Source organism: Hevea brasiliensis, chromosome 15, assembly GCF_030052815.1.
Source record: "Hevea brasiliensis isolate MT/VB/25A 57/8 chromosome 15, ASM3005281v1, whole genome shotgun sequence".
In the NCBI taxonomy this organism is placed as follows: domain Eukaryota; kingdom Viridiplantae; phylum Streptophyta; class Magnoliopsida; order Malpighiales; family Euphorbiaceae; genus Hevea; species Hevea brasiliensis.
Genome location: NC_079507.1, coordinates 75,909,274 through 75,923,766, shown reverse-complemented (window position 1 = coordinate 75,923,766; position 14,493 = coordinate 75,909,274). Strand labels below are relative to the sequence as shown.

Sequence of the window (14,493 nt, the reverse complement as noted above, 5' to 3'; positions counted from 1 at the left end):
ATCTTCTTCCTTTGCCTTCTTCACATTTCAAACCCGTCTTCTAAATGATCATTCAATTGCAATTCCAAACCACATCCTCCACAACACTTATGGCTTCTTTCACAACTTCCTTTCACTGGTTCATTTCTCCCCATACCAAGAACAAACTCATCAACAATAAAAAATTCTGACGTAAAGTTTCTTGAGTAAAATCAAATTTATCCAACACTCCATGATCATTCTCAAGAATTTCATCAGATTTAACGGCAACAAGTATGTTAATTTTTTCTTCAAATTTCTGTTCATCAACGTCCTTGAATCCAGAATCAATATTAGTTGCTCACTACCTGAATCCCCAGCTTCTCTAACCCCAGAATTCGGTAAGGCAAAATACCGCTAGTTCCATTCACATTCGAATTGAGTTCCGAGATTACCTGACGAACAGTTGGAAGCACAGGTTCATTTCCCCTCGACTTCAAAGCTCGAATCATCTCCAACAACTTATCAAACTTGCGATTCAATTCTTTTCGACTTTTTCCATGCTTCTCCATTATCAAATCCTCCAACCTCTTTGTATGACTCTCAATCTTGAAATGCATTTCCTGATTGAGATTACGCATTTCTTGGATCACATCTTGAAACTTCTGCTCCAAAGATTGCATGTGGTCTGCAAGAATCTGGATCCCAGAATCTTCCATGGTTTGCTTTTTTTTCTTCGCCAACTTCAAATTCGCAAGCTCTGCGATGGTTGGGTCCTCTGGATCTTGTTGCTCTGATACCAATTGTTGTGGCAGAGCCACAACCCAAACAGAAAACAGAAGAAAGGGAGAATAAAATAGAAGAAAGGGGGAAGAAAGGAAGAAGGCAGATCAGAGAAGGAAGAAGAAGAAGAGACAGATAGAGATTGAGAAGTAGAGGGAAAGGGAAAGTGAGAATTTAGAGATAGATTGAATTGATTGATATTCAAATCACAGTTCAATTTCTATATTTATACTAGCACAGCCACAACAATCCTAACAGAGCTGCGATGTCAGTTTTAGCAGCTACACTAGCACCCCGTTTGGGAAATCTTTTAGGGGGAAGAAAAATAAAATTATTATTTTTTATTTTGATAGAAAGAGTAAAAAATAAAGGATAAAAAAAAAATAAATTTATAATTTTATTTTATATATTAAAAAAAATTTTAAAATAATAATTTTATAATTTTAATTTATAATCTCATATTTTTATTTTTTTTAATTATAAAAAAATAATAAAAATAATAAAAATTATTTTTCTCCTCTCATTATTTTTTTTATTTTTAAATAAAAAAATATCAATCCCAATTTTTTTTTTTCCTATGCAAACAGGGTGTAAATGGGACTTGAGACAGATGGGCTGCGTGCTCTGTAGAGTCAAGGAACGGATTTTTTTTTTTTATCTGAGCCAAGGAACTGATCCAGTGATTTGGTAAATAAAAAAGTTCATTACCTGCCAAAAGAATTAATCGGAAACCTTATGTTTTCAAGTTTCATGATCAGTAATTAAAAATATAATTATCAAAACCACTCATTAAATATAAATAATATTATTAAAAGATTTTTTTTAACGGCTTATAAACAAAATTTAAAAAATTTAAAAAATTCAATAGCATTTATGTGACATATAAATTGATTAATAAACAAATTGCACAAATTTAAGATATACCAAAACTAATAAATTAATAATATATACTCAAATTTTATTATAAATGTACATATATGAAAGTTACTAAAAAAAATTAATAAAAAGGAAATGAGAGGAGTTGTTATAAATGAAAATATTCATTCGTAGCTATACAAAGAAAAGATTAAAGAGAGGAAATGAGAACAATATGGATAATAAGACGTTTTTGGGGTAAAAATGTAATTATCTGATAAGTCACATAAAATTAAGAGTATCACCAAATTTTGGAGATAAAATTCAAATGCTAGTTTGTATACTTCTCTTATCATTGGATGTTAACCACATCAATTTATATATCTTAAATAAATCATGGGAAAATTTTGTTTAAACTTGATTTATAGAAATTGATAAACATATTAAAAGATATGTAGGGAAGGATTACTTAGTAGGTAGATGATATTAACATGACATTCAAACTTTTTCAAATTCGTGTCATAACCCTCAATCTCTTATGGCCAGAATTCTCGAAGGGAAATATTTTCCTCACCATTGTTTTATGTAGGCTAATATTGGAAGAAGACCTTCACGGGGTTGGCGTAGCATTGTTTGGGGTAGGCATATCCTCACAAAAGGACTAAGATGGAGTATAGAAGATGGGAGATTGGTCATATGCAAATAAGATGTTTGGTACCCAGTTCCTTCCTTCCCCTCCAAGAGTGAGATCGCATTATGATGAATCAGTAGTTTAGGTCTCTCAATTGTTGAATCATAATGGCTCTCAGTGGGATGAAAGAAGTCTCACAGGTAATTTTGTGGAAGAGGATGTCCAAAACATCATGGCTATCCCAGTTTCCATGTTCAAGCAACAAGACCGATTAGTATGGCACTTTACAAGACATGGTAGCTATGAAGTTAAGTCAGGCTATCAAGTGGCGAGGGATCTAATGTTGCATGTTAGTGAGAATTCTGCTGGTCCTGGTCCAAATACTCAATATCACTTGTCTCAGCTTTGGAAGAAAATTTGGAAATTGCCAATTCCTAAAAAGATCTCTATTAAAGGAGAAACTGCCTACTAAAGTGTTAATCAATCAGCGCCTCCCTCACCATCCAAATGAATGTGATTTTTGCAGAGAACTTGAATCCACTCATTATACTTTTTTCTCATGCCCAAGAGCAATTGAGATTTGGTTTACCTCCCCTCTTCAGCTCAGATCAGACTGGTTTAGAGGAACTAGTATGACGAACATCTGGTTCAATATTTCATCCCACCTTGCAACTCAACCCAAGGGAGATGAATCTCTAAACTTTTTCACTTTTATTCTCTGGTACATTTGGAAAAGTAGGAATTGGATTTCTTTCCAATAGCAGGTAGTCCCAACTTCTAAGATTAATTCTCTTGCCATTCGATACTATAAGGAGTTCTATTCTGCTCAAGAGACTATCACCCATCAAGAAGCTGAGGTTAATAGAATATCAAGATTAGTTTTGATGGTTCTATAAACAAGCGAGAAGTGTCCGGAACAGAGATAACTTTAGCTTGAGACAACAGCGGTATGCCGATAGGCTGTCTGTGTCGAAGGTTCAATGGGATTATTAACCCCTTAGTAGTTGAAAACCTAGCATGTTGAGAGGCGATCCATCTTGCTAGAATCAAAGGTTTCGGGTCAATCATTGTGGAAGGAGACTGCCAAGCCTTGATTAGGACTCTTTAGAGGTACGTCATTCCTTTGGAGATTCAAGGAATCGTGAATGATATTCACCAACTTATTTTCTCTATTCACTCAGTTCAGTTATATTTTATTAAAAGGTAGTATAACTTTGCTGCCCATAGCTTAGCTGCAAGAGCTACTAGAGATAAATCCTTCCTTGGTAACCCTTTGTAGCAAGTTGAGCTTGTATCCTCCCTGTTGCCCAAATAGGCCTCTCTTGATTTATCTTTGAGTAAAAAAAAAAAAAAAAATCCGTGTCGTCTATTTCATTTTGCGTATGCATAAACTATTAACTAAGTAGTTTTTCTCTCAAGTAGTCTTAAAACCAATTATTTTATTTGGAATGCACGTGTGGCGTGGTACCTTGCCGACAAATTCAAAATTTAGCTTTAGATCATAATCATGCTTAGATTTGGTAAAATATAGCTTTAGATCATAGTCTTTTATGATATGATTTTCATTTGATTCAAAACCAATTTTACAGCATAAATATTAAGATGTTCACTTTTATAAGTAAGAAATCAAATCATTGTATACAAAAATATAATATTTCATGTTTACTAACCAAATTTATGCGTTGTTAAGCCATATAATCAAAACATATATTAATATTTGCGAATTATATATAATCTAGCCACATATGTGTCGTAAACATAATTCATACATCTTCTCTATTTTCCCTTGCACCGAATAATTTTATCAAAATTCAATGAATAAAAGAATTCAAACTCAAAATCCTCACCCCGACAAAAAAATGGTGGGACCGACCACGAAGAACCATGCCACTCAAGCATGCTTTACATGCAAAAAAAAAAAAAAAAAAATGCTAACAAATCAAAATATTTATGAGTATTGCACTTACAATTCTTAGCGAGGAGAAGAAAATTATCTCATTTAGGTTTTATTTTAGAAAAATAATTTATATATAAAAAATATTTTTTATTAAAAATATTGTTTTAAAAAATTATATTATTTAATTATAATATTAAATTAATAGTATATATTTGTATATATAAATATTTTTATATTTTAATAAGATTATTAAAATATAAAAAATAAAAAATAACTTTATATTTGCTTTAAAAATAACTTAATTTCATTTTTTAATATGAAAATATTTTTTATTAACCTATTATTCTGAATGCTCTAGACATAAAAAAAAATGTGAAAAAATGTTATACATTTAGGCCAAATCATGATTATATTCAAAATTTTTAATTTTATGTAAAACATCTAAATATTTTCTTATAATTGTATCTATAAATAAAATTGAATTTCAAAAGTTAACGATAAATTACAATATAACACTTAAAGTTTTATTTGATTAAGAAATAAAAGCTTTGGATATAATCATGATTTAATATAAACATTTAGTATTTTTAGCTCATTGATTAAACTTTATATTTTAAAAAAATATATTTTATATTTTATTTTTAATTAAAATTTTATATTAAAAAAATATTTTTATTAATTAAAATTAACGTAATTATATTTTGAATCAAAACAAAATAAATCTATATATCCAAATATATAATATAAAAATAAATTCATACATTTTTATAAAGTAAAATTGGAAAAAATATAATTGAAAAGAGTGCATTCACATGAACTGTATCATCTGTTAAATAAAATATACATTTTATATATAGTTTATTCTAACTAATATATATATTTTATTTAATAAATGCTACAATTCATAATAAATCAGTTTAAATATAATTTTGTTTTCACTAATTTTAAAAATCCATTAACGATTTTAAATTTTAATTGAGGAAAAAAATAACTCAGTAAAATAATATGCATTATTTTACAATTTTATTATTTAAAAAAAATTATATGAAAATTTATGAAAAATTTATATATTTTACTTTTTCATTTTCATAATATTTGCAATGGGAAAAATTCATATAAATTATATAAAATTTATATGTCCCAATATTATATACTATATATTTTAATTCACATGATAAATCGAATTTATATATGATTTTTTCTAATTATTACTCATTAATTCTTTAAAAAACTCGTTAATGAATTCGAATTCAAATTCAATGAAAAAAAAAAACTTAATGCAACAATATATATAACTTTACAATCATAATCTTCTCTTAAAAAGAAAGAAAAAATCAGTGAAAAAAATCATAATTTAATCTAAATGTTTGGTATTTTTTCATTTGGCTATTCATGTTTATTATAATTAAACTAAGATAATAATTAATGCATGAATTTAAAGGTTTAAACTAGCCTCTAAACAAATTATTTTTCTCTTAAAAAATTTCAAAAGTGAGAAAAGAATTGCAAAAATGATTTGATTGATTTTTTTAAATATAAATAAATTTTAGTTCAAGGAAAACTATTATTTAATTTATGTATTTTAATGAAATTAATTATTTTATCTCTTTATTTTAAAAAATATATTATTTAATCATTGTAAAAATTTCAGTTAAACTATTTAATCATTTTGTCAAATTTTCTGTTATCCATACCATTCACACTACTATTAGTCAATCTATTTTAAAGAGATTTATTAGTTGATTATTGTATTTTAAAAATTACTATATTTTAGTTATTTTTATTTGAGTGAAATTAATTAGTTGATTTATATAATTTAAAAAATATATTATTTTATAAAAATAAAAATTTTGTTATACGAAAACTAAATCTTAATTTATATATTTTTTTTAAATTTTAAATTCTTTATATTTTCTCAACTTATAAATAATTTTTTTTAATTATATAAAAATTTTAAAAAATTGATTAACTTTTTTGTGTAGACATCTTGCACATAGAGAATAAGTGAGAAATATGTGGGTGTAGAGAAAAAAAAAAAAAGAGAGATAAATAAAAAAGGATTAAAAATAAATGAAAGGGAGAAAATTATGGTAGTTTAGCTATAAAAAATAACTATAAAATTAAATAGTTAATAAAATTAAATTACATAAACGAATTAATGTATTTTGTAAAATATATAGATTAATTAATTAATTTTATTAAAATAAAGGGATTAATTAATATATTGACTAATATTATTAATGAAAAATTTTATAAAAAAATTAAATAGTTTAATAAAAATTTATACAAAAATTAAATAATATATTTTTTAAAATATAAAAGTTAAATAATAAATTTTATTTAAATAAAAGACTAAAGAATTTTTTTTTATTTAACGACATTCATTTATTTACCGAATTATTCAATTTCAAGTTCGTAAATAAATAAAAAGACTGTGTCAACCGGTACGCGATATGCGCACGATAGCAAAACAGGACAACTGACCAAAATCGAAAATAGTAAAGAGGTGGTTCATCCGCCGCACTTTGATAATTCCGCCTCTTTCTAGCTCTTAACGGATTTCTCAAAGAGCTTCAGTACTTGAAAACCCACAAAACTCCCACATTGCCTCTTCCATTATATCCTCCTCATCTCAGATCTTCTTCCCCGTGCCTTAGATTTCGCACTTGTTTCCTCTCATTCTTCACTTACCAGGAAACAAAATGCAGTCCTCGTTTTCGCTCTCCTGCTCTCAGGCCACTACAGTTCCCAGATCAAATTACACCTTCGATTCCCTCCCTTTTGCTCCCTCCAAGCCTATAAATCTCCGTTTCTGTGGTCTGAGAAGGGAGGCCTTGGGCTTCTCTTCTCTTTCTCGGTCTCACTTTCGGCGAGGACTTCAGCTTCATACTCCAACTCGCTCAAAAAGAATTTCAGCTTCCCTTGTTGATAATGGAAGCCCTCCAAAGTCGTTTGATTACGATCTGATCATTATCGGAGCTGGTGTTGGTGGTCATGGAGCTGCACTTCATGCCGTCGAAAAGGTATTCGTCATGCTAAGCTAGCTCGAGCTTTTGAACTTGGATCATCTATGAACTTCGGCTTGTGCAAGTTAGAGTTGTTTTAGTTTAACTAGCTAAAATAGTTGACCAAATGGTGACAGAGGTTGAAGTTTGGACAATTTGAATTTTTTTGTTTGGAATGTTGAATTAACCAATTTGCTGGTGACAATTATTGAAGACATAATATTGAATTGATAATGATAATATAGGATGAAACTTGGCTGGTAGTAAAAGATAGCTTTTTAGTTGCCGTTTATTCCTTGAAAATGGCAATGGGTATGAATTTCAAGTACCATTAATACAGGGCCTAAAGACTGCTATCATTGAGGGAGATGTGGTGGGAGGCACATGTGTAAACAGGGGATGTGTTCCTTCAAAGGCTCTTTTGGCTGTCAGTGGTAGGATGCGTGAACTTCAGAGTGAGCATCATATGAAAGCTTTAGGTCTGCAGGTAATGGGATTTATTTATCACGTTTTGCTGTTTTTAAAAGCCTAATAATTTGAAAAACACGCACAATCTTGAATGAAAAGGAAGAAGGCAATATGCACCAAGTGCAAACTCTTTATTTATTTTTTGTTCTTGATTACTTTTCTTCACTTGTGCTTTTAGCATTCTGCATTTGTAGAACTAAAATATATATATATGTAGTTTAATATGCAAACATGTAAAACATTTGACAAAGCTTTGATTTTACAGCTGTTTTTTCCCCTCCAAAACTTATGATAGGTTTCAGCAGCTGGCTATGACAGACAGGGAGTTGCTGATCATGCAAATAACCTTGCTTCAAAAATTCGTAACAATTTAACAAATTCATTGAAGGCACTAGGTGTGGACATATTGACTGGTGTTGGCACAATTTTGGTGGGTTGACATTTTTGTTGTACAGAGTTGGTGGGACTACAATATACAGTTTAAAATCACTTGTGATTTGAATACTTATAGAACATGATCTGTCATCTCATTTTTATGCTATGATGATATTTGATATGCATTAGAACTTATTCATCACAATGATTTTCATTAATTCATTCAGGGCCCACAAAAGGTGAAATATGGGAAAGCTGGTTTTCCTGACAACATAGTGACTGCAAAAGATATAATTATAGCTACTGGTTCTGTTCCTTTTGTCCCCAAGGGTGTTGAAGTTGATGGTAAGAATTAAATGTCTTTACTCATTATTACATTAGATTTTGCTGCTTCTTTCTTCTTACCATGTTGGTTAATAGTTGGGAATGCAGAATATTTGAAATTCAGGGAAATTGCTTTTAGAAATTATCTATATCCCATCTTAAAGGGATATAGATATGGATTTAAATATTTTGATTTTGTATCAGGTCGGGCATGATTACCTTTGAGTTAATTGTTTATAATTAGGACATACTTGGTTCAAACATGACAAAAATAGGATTAATCTTGTTTAGTTGCTTATATATAAGGGTTTCAGGAAATGACATGTTATGAACAAATCCTTTGAGCTTATGTTTAGGCATACCATTTAATGAAAGGCTGTTGTGATTTCATCACCTTAAGTAGTAAAGAGGACTTAGATTGATAAGAATTATTCACAAGCAGCCTTGAGGATACTAGTGCTTGTGGAAATTGTGTTATCTGTCTGATGATCCTTCAGATCATTTTCAAGTACATCTACATAATTGTCTGCAATGTGCGGCTTTCTTTTGCTAGTTAGAATTCTAATTCCTGCATAATGACCTGCAGGGAAGACTGTAATTACAAGTGACCATGCACTCAAACTGGAGTTTGTTCCTGATTGGATTGTAATTGTAGGAAGCGGTTATATTGGTCTAGAATTTAGTGATGTATATACTGCACTTGGAAGTGAGGTAGCTTCTATTAACTTGTTCAATTTCTATGCATTTTATTCTTGGAAAGAATTGTCTAGGATAGTCTATTGAGGAAAATTTTGTATATTAACTTGAAAAGAATTACCTTAACTGTGTTATATGCATAACTTCCCTGTCTATGGTGCCTAACTTGGCATTGAAAGATGCTTAAAGTTTCTTGTGTTAATGATCTTGAATGGCTGTGGCCTAAGATTCAATGTTCATTTCACATGAAGTTTCTTGGCTCATGCTGTCTTATATGGAATCTAATTTGAAAACCTTTCGTGAATTTTCACAATCTAATTAAACGCTTAAGTTTTAAAACTTCAAAGTAGTTTACATTCAACTCCTGCACAGTGCACATTCAAGGTAAATGATTGATCTCATAGCTTAGGCTCTCAATGCAGTATAACTTCCATAAATTAGGTGTTTCATTTGATACTTCATCATATATAACTCATAATGATAATGGTGAACCAAGGAATGTTATTTCCTGTTTTCCATTGAGATTTGAATATCTATTAAGATATGGTTTTCTTTTCACTTTCAGAAACAAATGAACTAGGCTAATTTCTAACTTGTCTACACTGATCAATGCCACTTAGCATGGCATTGCTCAATTTTCTTTTTCTTAGAATATTGGATTTTCAAGAATTTTCTCATAAAGCAATCAGGGTAATCAAGTGGGTTTTTTAGGTCACCTTTGTTGAAGCTCTAGATCAGCTTATGCCTGGCTTTGATCCTGAGATTGGGAAGTTGGCTCAAAGAGTACTAATAAATCCAAGGAAAATTGACTATCATACTGGAGTATTTGCAAGCAAGGTAATTAAGAATTTCAAATTTGCGTGCTTCTTATAGATGTGTCAATATGTTTCATTCATATTTTCCTTTTCCTTCTCTTGTTCTTCCTTTGGGCACATTGCATTCATCCTTTTCTTGGTACTTATTTATATAGATCACTCCAGCAAAGGATGGGAAACCTGTCACTATTGAGCTTATTGATGCGAAAACCAAGGAACAAAAAGATACTTTGGAGGTAATTTAGTTGTGTGAAATCAAGAAGTTATGAGTGTCAGATGCTGATAAGAATCTCTATCGATGACCTATGAAGTGAAAGCATGTTGCTTAGTTCCTTCTACTTCTAATAGCGTGAGTGGAGTGGACCATTGCTTAAATTTGTTAATCTCTGCCAGAAACTTTTTGATTTGGTTGTATCCATCCATAAATTCTTGTATTAACTAGTTGAAACAAACTCAAGTCAATGAACTTACATATCCTGTCTTTAGGAGCTTGAAGTAGTTAATATGAAGACGGATCTTCTTTTTATTTGTCTAAATAATGCAAGTTGAAGTTCTATATTTTGGTATTTGTTTATTTTAAATCACCATTGCACAAGGAGAGTGATACCCGAGTTGCAGGAAGTATCTAAAACTTGAATGTGTGGTTATTGCTTTCTTATTGTGGACACTTAGCAATTCAGATACATAACATTGACCTTATGTAAACTTAAAATTATGTGTTGTATTCAAATTCCAAGTTTTCAATAATGATCTTTAATAGACGATGTGTGAAATATATGTCATAACATCAGCCATTACTTTGGCTATAGGTAGATGCAGCTTTAATTGCAACTGGAAGGGCTCCGTTCACAAATGGTCTTGGCTTGGAGAATGTATGTACCCATTAATATAATGTGGATGAGATTAGGTGGCTTGTTACCTGAAAGGATAAATGATTTTGATTCTTTTTCTCATCTTATTTGTACAGATCAATGTGGTGACGCAACGTGGTTTTGTCCCTGTCGATGAGCGTATGCGTGTTATTGATGCTGATGGAAATCTGGTTTGTTCAATAATTTCTTTACGAGCGAATTTTTGTGCATGCCTTTTGCTTTTAACTACTAACATTAGATTTTGCAATAACAACGGCAAGGTACCTCACTTGTATTGTATTGGTGATGCAAATGGTAAAATGATGCTTGCTCATGCAGCCAGCGCACAAGGAATTTCAGGTTAATTGTAAATAGTTATGTTGATTGTTACTTCAAAATCTGGTGCTTTCTTTTAACCCATTTTATGTTTTTCATGTACAGTGGTTGAACAAATCACCGGAAGAGATCATGTGCTAAATCATTTAAGCATTCCAGCAGCTTGTTTCACTCATCCTGAAATCAGTATGGTTGGATTGACAGAGGTGCCTTTTTACAGTCAATATTTCTTTCTTATGTTGCTTCATTTGTCTATTTCCTTTTTGATTGTCAAATTCAAGTAGGAGGTCTAATTTTGCTTTCTTTTTACATATGATGTACTGTTAACTGAACATTACATTCTCAGCCTCAAGCAAGGGAGAAAGGTGAAACAGAAGCATTTGAAGTAAGTGTTGCCAAGACAAGTTTTAAGGCCAACACAAAGGCCCTTGCAGAAAATGAAGGAGAGGGGCTTGCTAAGGTTATATCTCTCAACTTTTCTCCTTCATCAATAGTGTTTCTTTGGCAAACACAATGCAAGTAGTCAATTGATTTGCCTTCTGTTGTTGTCCTCTTTAAATGAATAGCTAGTGACTATATATTTCTAAAGCTGTTCCTTGGATGTTTGTTGGTACATAAATTATTTAGTAGTTATCTACTTCTGTTGATATTAGATAAATTTCCTTTGCTGCTCCATGGTTACTAATTTTTTTTTTTAAATCTTCATGCAGTTGATATACAGACCTGATACTGGAGAGATACTCGGAGTTCATATTTTTGGGTTGCATGCTGCTGATCTCATTCATGAAGCATCCAATGCTATTGCTCTGGGGACCCGTATTCAGGCAGGTGTTCTTAACCAAAAGTACCACTTCTTCTTACCTGAGACTGCTAATTAACGCGAGAGCTTTTATAATGAACTGCTTGAGGACTTGGAAGATTATTCTTATGCTGCAATTTTCTTTCCTTCATAAGCCTTACTCTTTTCGGTTGCTTCCTAGCCCTAGTCCCATTCTTTTAGAGGAAAAAATTAAGCGCATATCATACTCTTGCTGATTGAGTTTTGCATTATGCAGGATATAAAATTTGCTGTTCATGCACATCCAACTCTGTCTGAAGTCCTTGATGAACTTTTTAAATCAGCAAAGGTGAGTTTCTCATCCAATATTCACTTCTAATATCACATCAACCATCACTGTACTTGTCTTTTTTTCCCTTGTGTTTGATGCGAACAGAAAAGAAAATGAAACTGATAAAAGGCAATTTCTTGGTTATGAAACTGATAGAAAGGTTTGGCTTGGTTTTTTGGTTATGACATTATATCCACACTCACCTTCGAATGGAAATTACTGAATGCAACACCACACATATTATTGATACAAATATTTGCTCGGATTGAGCTACTCTGCAATTAAAAACTCTCTTAACAAATTTTTCTTTTTTCTATAAAATGCATTTTGTTGAGTATAATACCTGTTTTCACAAAAAGTTTTCTAATTTCCCAGTCCTGATATTGTTCACACACATTTGTTGCATATATTTTTGTTTAGCTGAAGACAGCACCATCCATGTACAAGCTAGTGACCGAAGTTTTTAATTTATGGGGCAGGTTGAAGCTCATGTTTCAAGCCAGGTGAGTGAACCAGTTGCAGTCTAGGCATCTCAGTACTAATAGTACAAAATTTTGAAGAAATTTGCTTGTGTTAAAAAGTGCCAAGGAACTATATGCTCCTAGACTGGAGAAGTCAACAAATATGTTCTGCTATTAGAAGAAACATCTTAAAAAAATTTTACGATTTTCTTGGAAGTCGGTGGGATGGGAATATCTTTTGGGTGTTGCATTGGTTTCTTGAGCTTGTTGTAAATCTGTTTAAATACCAGTCCATAGGTATTTAAGTGTAAGATGAATTTTATGCTATAATTTGGACAATGACTCCACATGAGTTCGTAATAGAGTTCAGCATTCTGATGTTATCATTTGACCGAGGAAGCGAGAAATGCTTGGCGGATCAATACGGTGTAAACTGCTGTTACCATTTCAAAAATTTTTGTCAATAACCTTCAAATTTTGATTTCAATTTAGATATATTTTTTCACAAAAGCAGATCCCAAACAAAACCCGTATCTCAAAACACCATTATTCAATCCACATTATTAACAATAATAATAATAATACTATTATTTAAAACAAGTGAGCCTCAGTTAATGCCCTCTTAAGTCATTTTTTCACTTAATCGGTTTATAAGATCTCACCATAGATATTCTTATCCACTAGCTATGATCTTATCTTTCATTGTTCAAAAGGACTTTTGCACATATAAGCAACATAGGGCAATAAGCCAAGTTTTCGACTAAAATAAACCATATGAAATAATATGAACTACAAAATTTCTCGCATGAATACAAAATTTTGATCTTCGATTGAAGATACAGAACAAGCATCTGCCCAATTCCCTAGTCCATCGGCTCTCATCATGGTACTAGTCCACTATTGCTTCCTCAGGCATTAACCAAAAATGAATCAACAATCCATTTCTGAAATTTCCCCATTGCACTATATTATTATTTTCTCATAAATAAGCAAGCATTACAAAGCAAAATATCAAAATCCAATGGAAAGAAATGAATAATCATTGGTATTAGCAATATGATCACGCATCAGCTGCAACTTAAGCTCCAGAAGGAAAGATTAAGCATTTCTTCAAAAAGAAAGCAAGAACAAGAGTAGACCCACAAGAGTTAACAATCTTAAACAAGTATCAGTAACAATTATCCAAAATAGAAATGGCTTTAACAGTATTGCCATTGAAGTAAAGCCCAACAAAGTACTACACCATTAAGATAAACCCTAACATGTAAAATAGGAAACAAAATGCTCAATTACTCTTCCTCGGTGGCTGTCTCACCGCTCTTTTTGTTATGCTTCCTGGCATACCGCTGGTTCCTCAAGAACTTGGGATCCATCTACACACAAAATCAACAAGAAAGCAAGTCCATATAAACAACAGCTATGGATTTGAATAAAATCAGTGACAAATAATAGAAATGAATGATTTACCCCTTTGGTGGAGGTGTGGCGGTGCCTTTTAGGCTTCTTGATCCCATTCTTGTGGGCCTTGTAGGACTGGTTGTGAGCAGTGTGATTCTTTGACTTGGCCATCTCTGCAACACAATCATTAATTAAACAAAAAACTTGTAAAAAATTCAGATAAAAAAACGAAGCTTTCCATAAGAATAATCAATTCAGGTTTTAGGATTATGACGGATGAAGGAGAACCTGAGAGAGAGCAAGGAGGCGGATGCGGCTCTGGTTCTGTCGCAGGATGTGAAAGATGGTCCGGCCTGTTAAGAAAGAAACCCTAAGTATGGTCGGCTTATATAAGTTCTTAATGACTAAAATGCCCTTGGGCTCGTTTGCAGGCGTGGCAGCTTACTAGGAATCCAAGTAATTGAATTTGGGCTTGGACTGCTCTTTACATATGCGAACGACAAATGTAAAAATGATGTTTCCACTTGCAGG

At 31.5% G+C, this 14,493-nt stretch overlaps 2 protein-coding genes across 3 annotated transcripts; one reads left to right on the top strand and one right to left on the bottom strand.

Annotated features, from left to right (window-relative positions):
• Window positions 1–6,639: 6,639 nt before the first annotated feature.
• On the top strand, window positions 6,640–12,947 carry LOC110632966 (dihydrolipoyl dehydrogenase 2, chloroplastic). Of its 2 annotated transcripts, none has more exons than XM_058137272.1 (15): window positions 6,640–7,147; window positions 7,470–7,616; window positions 7,893–8,027; window positions 8,200–8,317; window positions 8,883–9,007; window positions 9,704–9,829; window positions 9,963–10,043; window positions 10,617–10,679; window positions 10,775–10,849; window positions 10,940–11,018; window positions 11,100–11,200; window positions 11,341–11,454; window positions 11,705–11,818; window positions 12,050–12,121; window positions 12,524–12,947. In XM_058137272.1, the coding sequence occupies exons 1-15, from the start codon at window positions 6,827–6,829 to the stop codon at window positions 12,608–12,610; spliced, it is 1,758 nt and encodes a 585-aa protein (XP_057993255.1). In that variant the 5' UTR covers window positions 6,640–6,826; the 3' UTR covers window positions 12,611–12,947. The 2 variants fall into 2 exon arrangements, with proteins under 2 accessions (XP_057993255.1, XP_057993256.1); XM_058137273.1 differs by having other exon boundaries at window positions 6,642–7,147; window positions 12,583–12,947.
• Window positions 12,948–13,636: 689 nt separating this feature from the next.
• Window positions 13,637–14,412, bottom strand: LOC110632951 (60S ribosomal protein L29-1). The gene is made up of 3 exons (XM_021781346.2): window positions 14,251–14,412; window positions 14,032–14,135; window positions 13,637–13,937 (listed from the first exon to the last, which is right to left on the bottom strand). The coding sequence occupies exons 2-3, from the start codon at window positions 14,131–14,133 to the stop codon at window positions 13,854–13,856; spliced, it is 186 nt and encodes a 61-aa protein (XP_021637038.1). The 5' UTR covers window positions 14,134–14,135; window positions 14,251–14,412; the 3' UTR covers window positions 13,637–13,853.
• Window positions 14,413–14,493: the final 81 nt, after the last annotated feature.